Genomic DNA, 15703 nt, shown 5'->3' on the forward strand with positions numbered 1-15703 from the left:
CCTACTCTGCATTGATTATCTGTGCAAGAAGAAAATTCAGCATAGCGATAATGGTTCAACCTTTAATTACTTTTATCTATAACCTATGTTCAAATTGTAGCCTTTATTTCACTTCTTCTTGTTTTTTCTACTAACTTTCTGTTTCCAGCAATGATCATGTTTTTCTCTGTTTTAAACTAATTTATTGATGACAAATTTTGTTAAAAAACTCCATCTTGCTGGGGGAGAATACTGATTTTTAAATGAGCGTTTACTATCCAATTTGGATTTCCGTAACGGATTGACTGAAAAATTGTTTGTTTAATGAAAAACAAAAAAGAAAAAAACATGCCAATATTACGTAAATAATTTATCAATTGTAAGGATACGATGGCCATAGCATATGAATACCAAAAACGTGAAGAGAGATATAGAAAAAGAGATCACGAAGCTCCATCATCATCCATTGGAGACCGAGAAGCCCGCTTTAAACTAAACTGAATCAAAACGTCAAAGCGTCCCCGATTGTGGGCGGAAGTAATCGAGTCTCGAATGATTCGTAATTGCATTTTGCTTTGGTGACTGTTTTTTCACTGCCTAACGCACAACATACTCTTCGTAATTCTACTTGTTTGTTTTGTTTATTCTACAACCCTAGCAATCCTTGGTTCGCTCACTACATACTAGATCAAGATGTTTCGACACCAAACCACGTTTTCCTTTGAGCGGGAGATGATAATATTCCTAACTGAGGCGCACACCAAACAGGATGGTGGCGCATTAGTTGTCTTCTTCGTCGCCGATAGCCATGATAGTAGTTCTTGGGTGGCAATAAAAATGAAACAATATTTAACGGAAGAAATCATGGACGACGGACTCAAATCGCATATTGTTACACAAACATGTGAAAAAAGCGTGATTCCTTCCCAACTAACAGCTGACCTACTATTACTACTACTATTATCACAAGTTTTGATTTCATTTCTTTTGCGTTATTTCAGTTCTTTTTCTTTTAAGTGGCACTCTCGTTTCCTTCTGTCATTTTACCCCGGTGTATTGGGTTTTAGATGCGCGACAGGTGCAAGGCAAGGTGGGCACAGCAAGCAAACGAGCTAAAATGTGTTGTCCGGATAAAGGACTTTTTATTTTTCTCGCGCTATCTCTCCGTACCATTTTGTTGACGATAAACTGTAAGCTGTAGTTGTGGGTGTGTGTGTGTTTGGATCGAACTTTTAATGCATTAGCTTTTCTTAACAAATATTGTAGGAAAAAATACCTCTAACGAATGGTGGAGAAATTTAAAGAATGTGTTACGCGGATAAAATATAAAAAAAAAACTGAAATCCAGCGATTCCACTCCATTATTGCAGGAAATTATCTAATGATGGAAACCCCTTTTTTCCTTGATAATCTTCACATCATCACAAAGCCCAAAAGAAAGCAAATATTGCAAGGAATTTCAGAGCTACACAAAACCAATACACTCACACATTAAAAGTGTGGTCTTTAATCGGATTTAATCCTTTGCCCGTTTTTTAAGCATTAACATCAGTCACATACATGTCGCTACCGGTTGTGGTTTGTTACTTGCGTGAAATATCGATATGGTAAAACTACAAAAAAAAAAGAAAAGGAAAAAAAACTATTCAAACTAACACAACAATGTAAGGTAACAAAATTTCAACAATATTCAGTTCTGGTTTTGCAGCAAACGAGCAAGAGGCGGGGAGGGTAGGAGTATACAAGTATGATAAGTAAAAAGTGCGTCAAGTTCTCTAAAAGATACGAAACAAGATAACGTTAAGATTAGGAAAATATTAATATAACACGATGATAAAATTCTCACTAAATTCGCATTCAACTTTGCTCTCCCTGCGATCATCGACGGATTTGGCCACTCTAAATTACATCCGTTCTTTGCTCTCTCGCTACATAAATCTTGTTTCTTTTTCACTTACTAGGAGATGTACGTGATTGTGTATGTGTGTGTTGTTCTTAGCGAAACCTTGCTTTCCGTTTTCTCCGTTACACCCGATCCTTATAACCACACCACAACAACGGGCTACTTAGATAATACAAATCTCCCTGTAGTGCGCATTTCGTTTCGTTTCGATTCGTTTGTACCTCTGTGTTTATCATTTCTTCGTCCCCCTCCTCCCTCCAACCATTTGCTACCGTGGTATGCTGTCTAACTTGACATATTCTCATGCCTCTCTGGTGCAAAAGGATACGCAAGCACATCCTTCTTACCACAACAACGCAAGGTGTGTTTACTTAGTTCACAATGACGATGATAAAGTTGCATATTCCGTTTGTTTGTATGTTATTTTTCTTCATTTCGAGTTCAATCAATTCAACAGACTGGATGAAAACTAGAGTTCAACATTTAAAAAAGAAAAGGAAACCACTACTGTAATTACTCATGACTACTTTCTACCGCTTTCGAGCTATAACGAATTAAATTCTACCACCTATACATAACTGCTACAGGGACTGTCCCTTCACATTTTAAAACTACCCTTTTCCGCTCCTCTTCCACCATCATTTCGGGAACTGTGTTTTTCGTTTCTTCTATCGCTACTACGTTTTGGGGTCAACATTATCACCAGCCTATTTAAGATGTGTATCTGCCTGGGTGTGTGGGTGTATGACTGAATGTGCACCTTGTCTTTGAGTGATTGAATGTAATTTTTTTCGCCCACACATTTCTTTAGCGTAATTTCAAACATTCGTTCCACACATACAGTTAGGCATTGATTATGAAACGATTTTTAATTAAGTCTCTTTTTGCTATGCATTACTTTGTTAGTTAGCCACCCCCGCGCGCGACTCCCGGTGGGTGGGGTGGGTGGTGGTACTGAATGATCGTAGGAGCTGGGAAAAAAAGATTCCAAACTCATCATTGACCGACGATTCTTTTCGTTTCTTCTCTAATGGTGCAGTTTTTACTGCTCACGGCCAATAAATCCTACTCTTACATGGATATCGTAGCAGTAATCGTAGTCGTACATACTAAAGGGTAAATATATATGTATATAATAGAGCCGTAGTAATAATCGTAATTATATCATAATAGTAGTCATTAGTCAACCTATTCATTTTTCTTTTCACTAGTAGTTCACTAAAAAAGATTTGTTTTCCGTATCTTCGCGCGTGTTTGTGTGTGTTTGTGTCTGTGGGTATGTTTGTGGTGTGGTGTTTAGTCAAAGACACATTTCCTTTAGAATCCCACATCGTCCCTTGGACTACCCACGCCACAGGAACACTGCCAAACACATCTTTTAAATAATCCTGCACTGTGTGTTGTTTCACCCGCTTAAATTACTTACAGTATTGTGTGTTTGTGTGTGTGTTTTTTTATAGATTGTACAGATAAGCTTTTCTAATTCTACTTTTTTAGCTAGCCGATACTTTCAAGGAGTCACACTCAGTGACTTCGCAGCATTTTGCTGTTGCTTTCGTATATCCTAATCTAACATTGATTTGTTCCGGCCGCGTTCTTTCGCACGCTTCCTTCCCTCCCGATTCCTCTTTGTCTCACAGGTTTTCGCTTTTGGTGTGGTATAGAGCACACACGTGTAACTTCTTTTCCATCGCAGATGTAAACGTTCGTATTAAACTTAACCTTTTAGCTTGTGTGTAGAGAATACTTTCGTTCGTGTACCTCAAAACGACTCACTTTGTTTCATGCCTACGCGTAGAGAGTGATGATTGCCGGTGCGGATGGATGCTGCAGCCAGCCGTGTGCTGGTAGTGATCGTTGCGGGGTCGTTGCATCGTTGGTTCGTTCGATAAGCCCAGGGGTGCACCAGGATGGCGGATTTTAGAGCACAAGAAAAAGAGCTCACTTCGTCGTCTTGTGTTGTGTATTTTGCTGCTTCAGGGGGTTTGCTTACATACGAAAATAACTGGAAGATTGCAACCTAGAGCGGGTCGAGAAAGAAAATAAGACACACGTTGTTAACGATGTTAGATTTCAAACTTTTTATGAGTGGCAGGTATTTTTGGTGCTTGTTATAAATGTAAGAAATGTGATGAACACAGTAGGCTTAAGACTAAGATGCTAACCTAAGCTAACTTTGATTTTTACAACACTCAGGTTTACTTACGGAATGATATCCGAAAGATGTCGTGAAGAAATCGAGTCGTAGATATTTTCATGAATATCACACACTCTTTCCCTCGTTGTCTTTCTCTCTGTCTTGCTCTCTGTGCTCTTTCTCTCGTCTCTCCTCCGCCCCCGCTGTTTGACGTTGGTACACAGCAGTATGTTTTCCGCATCATCCAGCCTTTGCATGCCTCGTTACATTGACATTCTCGCTGCCGAAGAAGGAGGAGGACAGCGCTGGTGGTAGAAGTTGTTACGTTTTAATCACGTCCCTCCTCTCGTGCGAGGAATGTACGATGATCAGCGATAGTAAAATACACGATTTTCACGACCTTTAATATGACTAGGCCGTAAGTGCAAGTGCAAGTGGTGGCTGGACTGGACCCGGCTGACGCTGCTGCAGTAACTTGCATCGATCGGTCGTTGGAAAGGCGTATTACACATTTATTTTACACATTTGTTTCCGGCTGATGATGCTGCGCGTATCGGGCTCGGTTGGTGATGGTGCGTTGCGTTTTGGGTGGCGCGATTGGCGAATTGCTCTGAATATCACTGTTCTCTTCGCTTTGCTACTCACAAGCGGGTGTATTTTTTCTTCTATACTTAGGGCTGGTGAGGCGCATTGCATTGCATTGCTGTATTCAAAACTTAATTACTCTTAGGAACAACGTAATAATATGCGGTCGAAACCTTTTGGGTATCCTTTTCTTGTCGTCTTCCTCCTCCCTCCCTCTCGGCAACACATAACAACCGCTGCACCAGCAGCGTAAGAAGTAGTTGTGGACATTGGAGGAGGGTTGCGCGCAGTCATGACAAATAGAATGTCATATTCTTCCTGTCCTAGCTGCAGAACGGACGTACAACAACCGTACATCATTCACATGGGGGTTTGTAGATGGATGGGTGGTGATTGCTGGACTAGGGATCTCTCTCCTTGCACGACGTTGGCTTTCTACGTTTTGCTATGCTTCCCTTGCTTTTCTTTTACTATACGGCCAACGTTCAGGAGTGTTGTTAGAGACCGCGCGAAAAACGGGAATTGTAGCCTCCCGTTGTTTAATTTTAGTAATTTTACTATACTGAGAGATAAAGAAGGAGAGCCGTGTGGACATGGATGTCGATTACGAGGATTAACAAATTATAAAAAAAAAAAGAAAACATTCACATTCTGCTCCGGCTTTGGCAACTTTGGTAACGATGGCGAGATGGGGCGCGCAACGGATGTTGTCGATGTGTTGCCCTCTATGCTTCTCTCTTTCTCTCTCCTTCTCCGTGTTTATCTCAACTTGTTCTTCACCTTTCGTGCATTCCATCCACCATCATTTCATCCGCGTCCTAGTTTTTTCCCCCGATGGAATAATCTCAACATGCTCTCCGGAGTTGGAGGATGGAAAGGTGGGAGGGGATGGAATTGGTTACACTTGTGCATCACAAGTGCATATATCGTCGCGATTTCCGTTCTCTTTCCCCCGTCAAATGCAGCTGGCCGCTCCCATCGCCACCTGATGCGCCTCTTTTTACAGGAAAGGTGAGTAGTAGGAGGGTTGCTGCTGTTGTTGCTGGATTTTGTTCAGCTCCATTAGCAACTTCGCGGTGGTGTCGTGGATGTTGTTGCTGTTGACCGTCGAGTTCTTCCAGTTGGAGGCACCGTTCGAGGCACCGGCCAACGATGATGAAACGGACGAGGACGCAGCACCCGACTGAGCCCCACCACCGTAGCGCATCGATTGGTTCTTCTTGTAGTACTGCGACGACTGTTGCTGCTGCTGCTGCTGCTGCTGAAGTCGTGCGGCAACGGAAAGAACGGCCGGAACGGCACCACCATTATTGTTTCCCGCCCCTAGGGGGTAGTTGCTACCGTACTGCTGTTTCTGCTGCAGCATTTCAAACTGCTGCTGGCGGAGGGACGAAGACGAGGCAGACGAGGTGGCGCCACCGTTCGGTGGAGAGATTCCTTTTAGGTTGCCACCGAAGTACTGTTGCTGCTGTTGCAGCGCTGAAGCCATCGGGTTGAGATGGTCACGGCCCATCAGGGTGGAACTGTTGTTGTTGTAGAAACCACCGCCCGCTGCGCCATTCGACGAAGAACCACCACCACCATAGCCGCCAGCGTTGAATCGGGAGGACATTCCTCCGACGCCATTGTTGCCCATGGCAGCCGGCTGTTGCTGCTGCTGGTACATGTTGTACTCGCGTCCCATGCCATTAACTCCGTTGGTGGTCGTCACATTGTTGTTGTTAAAGCGGTATGGAAACTGTTGTTGTTGCTGCTGCTGCTGCAACTGCTGTTGCTGCTGCATTCGAAGTCGCTGCTGTTGTTGCAACTGTTGCTGTTGCTGTTGCTGTTGATGTTGCTGCTGCTGCTGTTGTGAAATATTCAACCCGAAGTTGATCGGGATGATGCCGGTCGAAGCTGTAACCTGGTGGTTAGCACCAGCAGCGCCTCCAACAACAGCGTTCACTGGATACTTGAAGTCGCAGCACTCGCACGACGCCATACGGTACTCCTGGATGTGTCCGTTCGGTCCGAGCCGGTGGTACTGGGAGCGGTTGTTCAGGAACAGCTGAATGTTATGCGTCTCCGGCAGTTCGGCAAAGTGCACCGCGAAATCACCGGGTCCACCGGCTCCACCGTTCCAGCGGATGTTGCTGGCCAGGTCGAGAATGTCGCGGTTTGCGTAACGGATGGCTGGGCGCGGTAGGCGGTAAATGGGCTCCGTTGTGGAGGTGATGGTGACCGGCGCTATCGGTAGGAAGGGCGAGACAAACAGCGTTTCACCGTAGGTGGACCACAGCTTGGTCGGCGGTGTCGGCGAGGATGACGGAGTCGAAGCGTTGTTGTTCACGGTGGGAACCGCCACACCGATGGTTGGCGGCTGTGGTGATTCGTTCGACTCGCTAACACCGGCCGACGCGAGGGACGACGTCGGCGAGGGAAGCGGCGAGAACGGAAGGGCACTGTCGCTCGTCGGCTCGTCCTGGGAGAGCTGCTGCTTTCGGTCGCTCTCCTCCGCCGACTGGCTGCCGTCATCGTCCGACGAAGCCGACGAGGACGAGGAAGAGGTGGACGTAGTTCTGGACGAGGTCGTCGATATGGTCGATGCAGCGGACGAGGAGGACGAGTCCGACGACGGGGACGATGAGCCACCGGTCGATGAGTCCGAATTTTCCTTGGACTCGTCGGGAAGAGTTGGCGGTGATGGTGTTTGTTTCTAAAAAAGAGGAAATATATTTACAAATTAGATTAATAGTTTTAAAAAAAATCTTTGCCAATAGAGCATTTAAATCAAGTTTGGAGCTTTAAAAAACTTAATTTTATCTAATAATTAGCATAACGATTTTCTCCATTGAAAACATAAATTTTTCCACCATTGTCTTTTGTTTTCCACCATAGCAACGGCCTCCGTAGCAAAAAATCATCAAGTACTCATTTACGAATTGCATTTGACACCGTTTAACCAATGTTCATGCATTACTGAACCAAACTTCATTGCGGAAACACGTGTTTGCAACCAAATTTTTAGTGAAGAAAATTAAAAAAAAATCTAATTATGTAAGTATGAAAGTTAAGCCATTGCGAGCAATTACTTAATTTCTGCCAAACTTGACTTGATTGGTAGTTCGTCATGTTTTGCAGCCCGACGTATTACTCCTGCTATTATACCACACCAACGTGCCTTTATCCGAATCGCTACGGTGGACCGTACTATTCTTGCGGCTACTCGCCACAACTATCGTGCTTTAGCAGTAACTGTTACTGCTGCGGTTACGGTTACAGTCCGGTAGCATCAAATTGCATCTGTCGCTACGATTGGGCAAAAAATCGTCGTGATCTCCGCCTGTGCCGGCCGATCGGAAGATGACGTGCAGTTTCGCGTGTGACCAACTTTGCTGCGGTGGAGGATTCTACGCGTGCTGTTGTGCCGGGTCGAAAACTTGCCGTGGAGGACCTTGTGCATGTTGTTGCCATGGGTTACTCCCCCCGATGGCCTGCGGATACCCCCCGACGACGTTCATGGATTGCACGCGAGCGGCCGTGATTTACCATCGTGCTCGAATGACCCGGCGGATGATCCTCAAGAACGGACTCATGTACGATTGAGGTGAATCGGAGTGGAACCGATTTGCAAATCCAGAAATCAAATGTTTTAATGCACAGCAGAGCGATGTAAATTAAACGTCGTTTAATTCTACCTCTGAATCAATGTTATGTAACTTGAATGATTTAAAATTTTGTCGTTGTTCTTTTCCACAACGAGCTCATATATCAAAGTTGCTCTGGCGTTGGTAATTTTCGTTACCTTGGCAACGTAGAAAAAATATGATTTACTACGATGCCACAATTCAGGTAAATGCGTACGACCAGGTAGTTCCAGAAAGGAGACCGAATTTCTCTTCGTACCTGGAAAAGGATCTTCTTTCGTCTTTCGGAGGTTTTGGGAAAGCAGATCACACGCACATGCATTGTTGGGCAGGGCGATGAACGGAACCAAAAGCGCCTTCAAATAAGCAGCAGCAGCTGTCGGTTCTTCCTGCTTCATCCCTGGCCTCTGCCTTTCCCCACACGCCTTAGCCCCGGCTCTCCGAGGGGGTATCTTATTAAACCATGATTTACCATCGAAAAGGATAAACCAATGCCAAACATTCTTTTCTAAAGGGAAACTGGAGAAAAAAAAGGTCATGGACGGCTATTTTCTTCCGCTCTTCTTATGCACGTGTTTTGTCCGCTCGGGGTGCAGCTGCTGCGCCCAAGAAGGGTAGGGTAGGGCATAATCATGAGACACTTTAGGTAATGCAAGCCAGCCAGCCACACATCTGACGAACGATGCACACATTTTCAGCTAGATTTGGTTCAGGCCCAAAAATGAAAAAAAGGATACCTTCCGGGATTTGCTTTGACACCAGAGTAAATGTGTTGTAATTAGTGATTGCTCTTCCGAGAAGCAGATTGTTAATATGAGACTGTAAAATAAATTTAGAATCAGTAAGGCTAGGAAATTGTTTTCGAGCACTTAAATCATCCAATCCCTTCAGTAAACTAATAACAACCGAGGTCTCTCCACCCGAGGACGACATTCGTTAACTTACCTTGATATCTTCCAAATCCAACGAACTAACGCCGCTGGACTCGCTGCCAACGGGGGACACCGCCTCCTTCCGGCTACTGTGGCAGCCGATGCTGACGGGCGAAATTGGCGACAGCAGTCCGAATCCATCCAGGAGATCACCAACGCCCGACATCGGCACGGCAATGTTGAGAGCCATCTGTTGTTTTTCGAGAATAGATAAAGGTGAACGTATATTAAAAATAATATCGATCAAAGTATGTTTGAAACTTGAATTTAAAAATTCATTCCTCTCGTTCCTCCGATTCATGGACGCACCATTCCCTATACTGTTTCTACTCTATCGCAGCACAGCAGGATCCACAGAAACCACAACGCAAACGCCAGTGCAGTACAGCTGAATGGAATGTTTAGGTGAAGGGACCGTTGCCGTACGACCGCGTTTTGCGTCGGTTGTGGTTCGCGATAAGCGCCAAACCTGCCGATAACGTGCGCCCCAGGATGGAGAGATGATGCAGGCGTGCGGAAAACTGCAACCCGCTCGTCGCGCGGTGTGAATGAATCTGACCCTGGGGGGTTTGGGCAATCTTTTTTATTTTTTACTAGCTGACTTTTGATTCGACCCATTCGACCCAACCAAACCATTTTTAGCATGTTTCAATGCTGTTGGTTCTTGTACGAGCAAGAATGCACAGCGGTAGCTCTCACTTTCTTATCAATGCTCTGTGGCTCGCGAAAAATAAAACACACGCTGCAGAAACGTATGCCACCTCTCTGGTCGCTTCGACGAGGAAGGAAAGCATTTGCACTTGAAGCAAAATCCAGGAGGAATTCAACCACGTTTGATTGTTTCTGTGTGGCGTGGCGTTCGGTTCATCATTGGCGTTTCGAATGAAAGTAAAATTTTCCATCAACCTTCATTGTGACGTTCGTCCTATTAATGCCCCCGCGGGTTTGTTTGTCAGCGATGGCGGAGAAAGAAACGTTAATCCCACCCTAATGCCCGCTACCACTGCTACTGTTGCTGCTGCCTGGCGACCGTTTTCAAAATATTATTATCAATCTTATCATCATCAGGCTTAATAGGAGCGATTGTCCCAAACACATGTGCATCGTACTGCTGCTGCTGCTGTTTACTGTCCTACATTTATTGTTCCCTGTTTGTTAAACAGTGAAGAAACACGTTTGGTCGACCATGTGCACATGTTGCATGAAAATTGATTTCTAATTTTTCGATACAAAGTCTCATGAACAGTGAATCCAATGCGTAATTTAAAATGGTATTTGCAAATGATTATAATAATAAACCGATTGCGTAATGGTGACAGGCAAACCCATCGCTGAATTATTTTACTATCAGAATAAATATCTAAAATATAAATCTTACGCGGCTGAATACAATAATTAATGATACCCAAAAAAGATCTCTCCCAGACATGCATTATCGTTCTTGTTGAACACAAGAACTGGAAAGTCCGAACAAAACATGCTTCATCTCGCATCTTGTTTCATACCTTTGATAAAATTAGAAACAATTTTGGATGACCTCGAATATAAATTTAGCAAATCGGAAAAGTTTTTTGACCGTCTACAAAGTAACTCGATAATTCTAAGCGTAAACATTATTTATGTTTTCGAATTGTAGTGTAGCAATCTATACTGCCATCGGAGGAACCCTAACCAGCACAGCTGATGTTTATTTGTTTTGATTTTGCATTCCTCCACGTCCGTCCTCATTCGTCATTCGCAACTTTATTTTTATGCCATTTTTCTACCGGTATGGATTCAGTGCTGGGTACCGAAAAAACGTCAAACTACGTTGTTGTTCACAGATTTGATACGCGACATTGGGCCGCACGAAAAAAAAAAACCATTTTCACCGAATAGTCTTACCGGGCAGCAATGACCACAAAAGGTGAGAAATATTTAAAAAAAAACAGTTTTGCAAGGACAAATTGATTTACATACAGCCTACTGGTCCATTTACATTGAACCCATGGTTTTTCGTTTCTGTCCAACGCGGTTTTTAGATAATATTTGATCAACCCAAGCCGGAGTAGATTCCACTGGTTTTGGATTTCGGCGGAAATAAGGATTGCAGTGATAACGTCCGGCACGATTCCATGATTTTGCAGGATGGATGTATTTCGTCATAATGGGAAACTGCAATTCATTCCCACACTCCAGCGAAAGTCACCGAATGGCAATGGCGGCGGCGACCGACCAGCAATCTCTTTCCGGTGGTGCCGTCTCTTCTCGCACTGGAAGGAAGCAAGACGTTCGGAAGAACGCGAGGTGGCAGCACCCAAATGTTCGTATTGGTGTTTCCCAATCAATCGGGGATGGCACCTTTTCCGAGACGCAAGTAGCGCACCGTACCGTACCACCTCTCTATCGTACAATTACCATCGTTTCTATTATAAGACGTTAAAAAAGGGAAAAACAAAGCCTACGCAACCAACCACCGAGAGAAGCCGCCGCGATAGCCTTTTTTTTTTGGGAGAACTCCGTCCGTTCCGCTGCGGTCGCGAAGGGAGAAGGACTTCTAAATGATCGCACACAGGAACGGCCGTTCTTATCGCCGTCGCGTGTTATCGTTTGCTTAAGTGCGGTGTAAAATAAACCAACAACACCTTGCGCCACCTTCTTTGGGGTGAACCCCCCCACCCGGGGTTGGCTGTAGGGATGGGATTTGGTAAGGTTATGTACATAGTCTCCACCACCATGTGCAGTACTGACTGGTGGGGAATTGCATCGTGGAGGACTTGCTTGTGGTGTGTTGTACACTTTTGGTGGCAACGATACGGCGCCGATCATTTGCATTTTAATCGCTTTCGCTGTTCGTATGTGTTTTTGGCCGATTTTCGACGATTCATTGCGCCCGTGTGCTTGGGGATGGGCATATTACGCATCATCTTACACTACGGTTCGTTCTGGTCGTTGCCGCGCAATGTCAACTCGATCTTGAAAAAAAAAACGGACAACGCAAAGTACCAAACTGAGTACCTCCCCCTCAGGGAGGCAAGTAAGGGGTGGAGATGATGATACCGCCCCCTAACTCACGGTCTACTACGTTTTTCCCTGGCGTTTCCCACCTGCTAATATTGTTTGGCACTATAATGTCTTAGTACACCCCGCTAGCTAGTCATCCATTTGACGTGTTTTCGCACAAGGGAATCTCGCGTTTCGTCCGCTGCGCACGTGCGTGTATTTTATGTCCTTTTTAAAAAAAAACAAAAAGTCATGTTTGTGTGTTGGCGCTCACTACACAGCTGGGCCTGGGTGAAGTGTGTGTTTGTGTGTAAAACGGCGGCGAGTCTACTAACCGCGGGATATAAATAGCGACAATGATTACGACGTCGTTGGCATGTTGTTTTCGGACACATTTGCCTGCCAGGCAAAACCTTACGGTGGAGTGAGGAACACGGGAGGGCACGTAAGGAAGGGCAGGTCATCAGCGTATACTACACACCCTCCCTCGCGCTCGGCTCTTGTAAAAGACTCGATCGTTACGTGCCTCAAGAATGGTTATGGCAGGGCAGAGGTTACGGTACACACATACATGACAAATGGAAAATCACCACCCCGGCACAATCATCGTGCCAAAGACTAGTCATTTCTAGTGTGTTTTTATTTAATTGCCAATAGAAATCACTGCTAGTCAGACAGGGCAAAGCAGGAGGTTTGTTGCCGCATCGGGTAAACAACGTTCCCACTGTGTAATAGCAGCAGATGTTCGATTCCTTGCGATTCGGTACGTGAGTCCTTGAAGCATTTCACATGGCTATCATGGGCCTTGAAGCATTTAACAGTGCCTTAAATTGTATTTAAAACTCTCAAACTTATAACTTATGAATATTTTCTTCTTTTTATAAAATTGTTCATTAAAACTATGGTACAATTACTAGCTATGGGAAAGGAGCAAAGAAAAACATGGCAGGCTAGCAAAAAAAAATGGCTGGAGCAAGATCAATGTAAAAGTTGTGTCAGGAAAGAAATCATATCCTTGTGTGACCAACACAGCAAGCATTGTTGCTCCCTGTAGCGGAAGCAAGCTGTAGGTCATCGAATCCCCAGAGAAAGGTGGGAAGAAGTTTGACACAAATTAAAAAAAAGGCTACCGTCGTGATGGGCGCTGATGAATTTGAAGACAAGCAAAAAAAAAACACGTTGCCTAGCAGACGACGAACGCAGTAGCACAAACATTGAACAGAGATCTCCGTCTGATATCGCAAGGAAACCAAAACGAGAAGAGAACCAACACGCACAACGAGGAGGCACGAGGGGTAGTAGCTTACCACGAAAGTAAGAAAACAGCACCAAAATGGTCGTCATTCGAATATATCGCCGCTTCATTTTCTTTCTGGTAAGCTTCTTCGCGCTTTTCTACCGTTCTTTTGCTTCACATAAGACAGGGCGAGCGGCGAGTGTGAAGTGGTTTTTGGTGTGTTTGTGCTTGACACTCCCCGAGAAGCTGATCCGGCGCTGTATACACACCGTCTTGAGGCGGCAAAAAGAAATGAAGAGAAAAAAACCACACGGCAAAAGAGCCGCCGCACACAGTGCCTCCTCACGACGTCGGACAAACACGGACAGATACGGCTTTTGCTCTCGCTTCTGCCATTTTGCTTTTGCTACCCTCAACAGCAGCAGCGCTGCGAATGTTGCCCTCAGCTGGGAGTTGAACAGAGAGGCGGATTATGTGCTCTCGCTCGCTCGCTCGCTTCACCGGAGGCTTCGATGCAGGCAAATTCCGTCGTATGTTACGGCGTCATTCAACACGTGTCCGGCACGGGACGCAAAACTGGGGGAAAGACTTTTCCACCCGAGGGGTTGGAAGAATTTTCGTTGGTGAGAATGGTCAGTTCCGTTTGCTGGAGCCTTGGGATGGTGTTGGCAGTAATTTTCCCAGTATGCTTTCCAATGCCTTATTGTAATCCCCATGATGTTACATCGTCTTTAAATTTAGTACTCTATTAGGAGTGAAGGGTGTTCTAGACGTTTCCTGCTTCGAAAACATGATTATTATTTGTTTGTTAGTTTCCCTACAAACTTACCATTTACAGCCGTCAAACTTTCCGAACGGACGGACGGATGATTTATCCAGTTTTCCTTCTGCAGCGAAGGTTGGCTTGATGTGTGATGGAATTTTCTTTTACTTCTTAAGATTAAACACTCGCGAAACACTGTCGTCGGATGGTAACACACGCACAACTCTCTCTCTCTCTTTCTCTCTCACACACTTCACGCACGCACGCACGCACACACACACACACACACACTGGCAGCAAAATAGGCACACAGAAGACAGGATAGGCGAAACACTAGAGCAGAGAAGAGGGCCGCTTTTCCTTCGTCGATGATCACAGATCTTTTTGTAGCAGGCGGCACGAAAAACAAGAAAATTGATGATGAAATTCGAGACTAGAAGAATGTACGTATCGACAAGTAGCGAGCTGCAATGATAAGCAGTACGGGCGATGATGTTGCAAGCGAACGGCAAATCAGTCGGTATTCCTTGTTTTCCAAAAGAACAGAATCAAATAAGTAAAACAATCGCTTTTTCTATTGCGTACCACACACACACGCACAGACCTACGAGAACAAAACACACGCACCGTCCTTGCTATGCCAACTACTACTTTATCCTTACTGCAAAAATGGGGCTAATATAATACTCGGGCTTCACGTTTTCCTACTTTCCTTTTGTTTTGCGTTTCAGTGTCCTTGTACCGATTTTTGGATTTTGCTGTCGACACCGATGGCCGACGACCGTCGTGGCAGCTTTTTTTACCCTACTGTACGGTTGCGTTGCGACTTTTCTCAAATCTGTTCCAGATTCTTCTTTTTCATCTAACGCGCCTGCAGAGAGTAAAACGAAAACGTGCGTACTGGAAACTGTTGTTGGACAATGCCCGGTTTTCACGTTTTGAAAATGCGTGCGTAGTACGGAAAAGAATGGCTATTTGCACCTTGGCTAGGTTTTCCTTTTTTCTTATTCGACGTCACACGCAAGACGACGAGGGAAAGAAGCGTGGCGAAGGCGATTGTCAACTTTTTCAGGGTGAACGTTTTTTTTTATTCTTCGCTTTTTTTCTACCACACACCTTACCCTCCTTGCCAACTGCTAGATAGCAGTGCTCTAAATTTTGTCTACGCGAACTCCTTGGCCGACGATTCGGTCACGACGGTACGGCAATAGCTACGTACGGTGGGAAATTGTGCAAGCAATGGCGGTGTGCGCTATTTGTTTCGTTGTTTTGCGTGTTGGCAAAGGTAAATTTCTCACTAAAATGCCTGGTCGACTGTTTTCACACTTCTTTCTTTTCGCTGTGCTGCTGCCTCTAGCTGCTGCTCTTAGCACACTGAAATCACTGAAGGGAGCTGTAACTGTATAACTAGCTACTGTTGCTAGGTATCGATAATAAAAATACTAACTAGTTACTCAAAATATTACCAAGCAGGTACTTTCGTTACTAATATATTGCTTAATATTTAAAAAATTCAGAATATTTGGTTTCCTAAAACATCGTTTGCCCATCAAACATAT

General features: G+C 44.7%; 1 protein-coding gene across 5 annotated transcripts; it reads right to left on the reverse strand.

The window, feature by feature from the left end:
• Positions 1–971: 971 nt before the first annotated feature.
• On the reverse strand, positions 972–15498 carry LOC131261903 (AF4/FMR2 family member lilli-like). 5 transcript variants are annotated; one of them, XM_058263758.1, is made up of 5 exons: positions 15266–15498; positions 14211–14524; positions 9176–9352; positions 4089–7299; positions 972–3902 (listed from the first exon to the last, which is right to left on the reverse strand). In XM_058263758.1, the coding sequence occupies exons 2-4, from the start codon at positions 14211–14213 to the stop codon at positions 5605–5607; spliced, it is 1875 nt and encodes a 624-aa protein (XP_058119741.1). In that variant the 5' UTR covers positions 14214–14524; positions 15266–15498; the 3' UTR covers positions 972–3902; positions 4089–5604. The 5 variants fall into 5 exon arrangements, with proteins under 5 accessions (XP_058119741.1, XP_058119740.1, XP_058119739.1 ...); XM_058263757.1 differs by having other exon boundaries at positions 15261–15498; XM_058263756.1 differs by having other exon boundaries at positions 15126–15498.
• Positions 15499–15703: the final 205 nt, after the last annotated feature.

This window comes from Anopheles coustani, chromosome 2, assembly GCF_943734705.1.
Source record: "Anopheles coustani chromosome 2, idAnoCousDA_361_x.2, whole genome shotgun sequence".
NCBI lineage: Eukaryota > Metazoa > Arthropoda > Insecta > Diptera > Culicidae > Anopheles > Anopheles coustani.

Excerpts from the sequence above, each read along its gene's own strand:
- LOC131261903 (XM_058263758.1), bottom strand. Across the intron at positions 7,300-9,175 it reads TGGATTTGGAAGATATCAAG|AAACAAACACCATCACCGCC; the intron begins GTAAGTTAACGA and ends CCTCTTTTTTAG.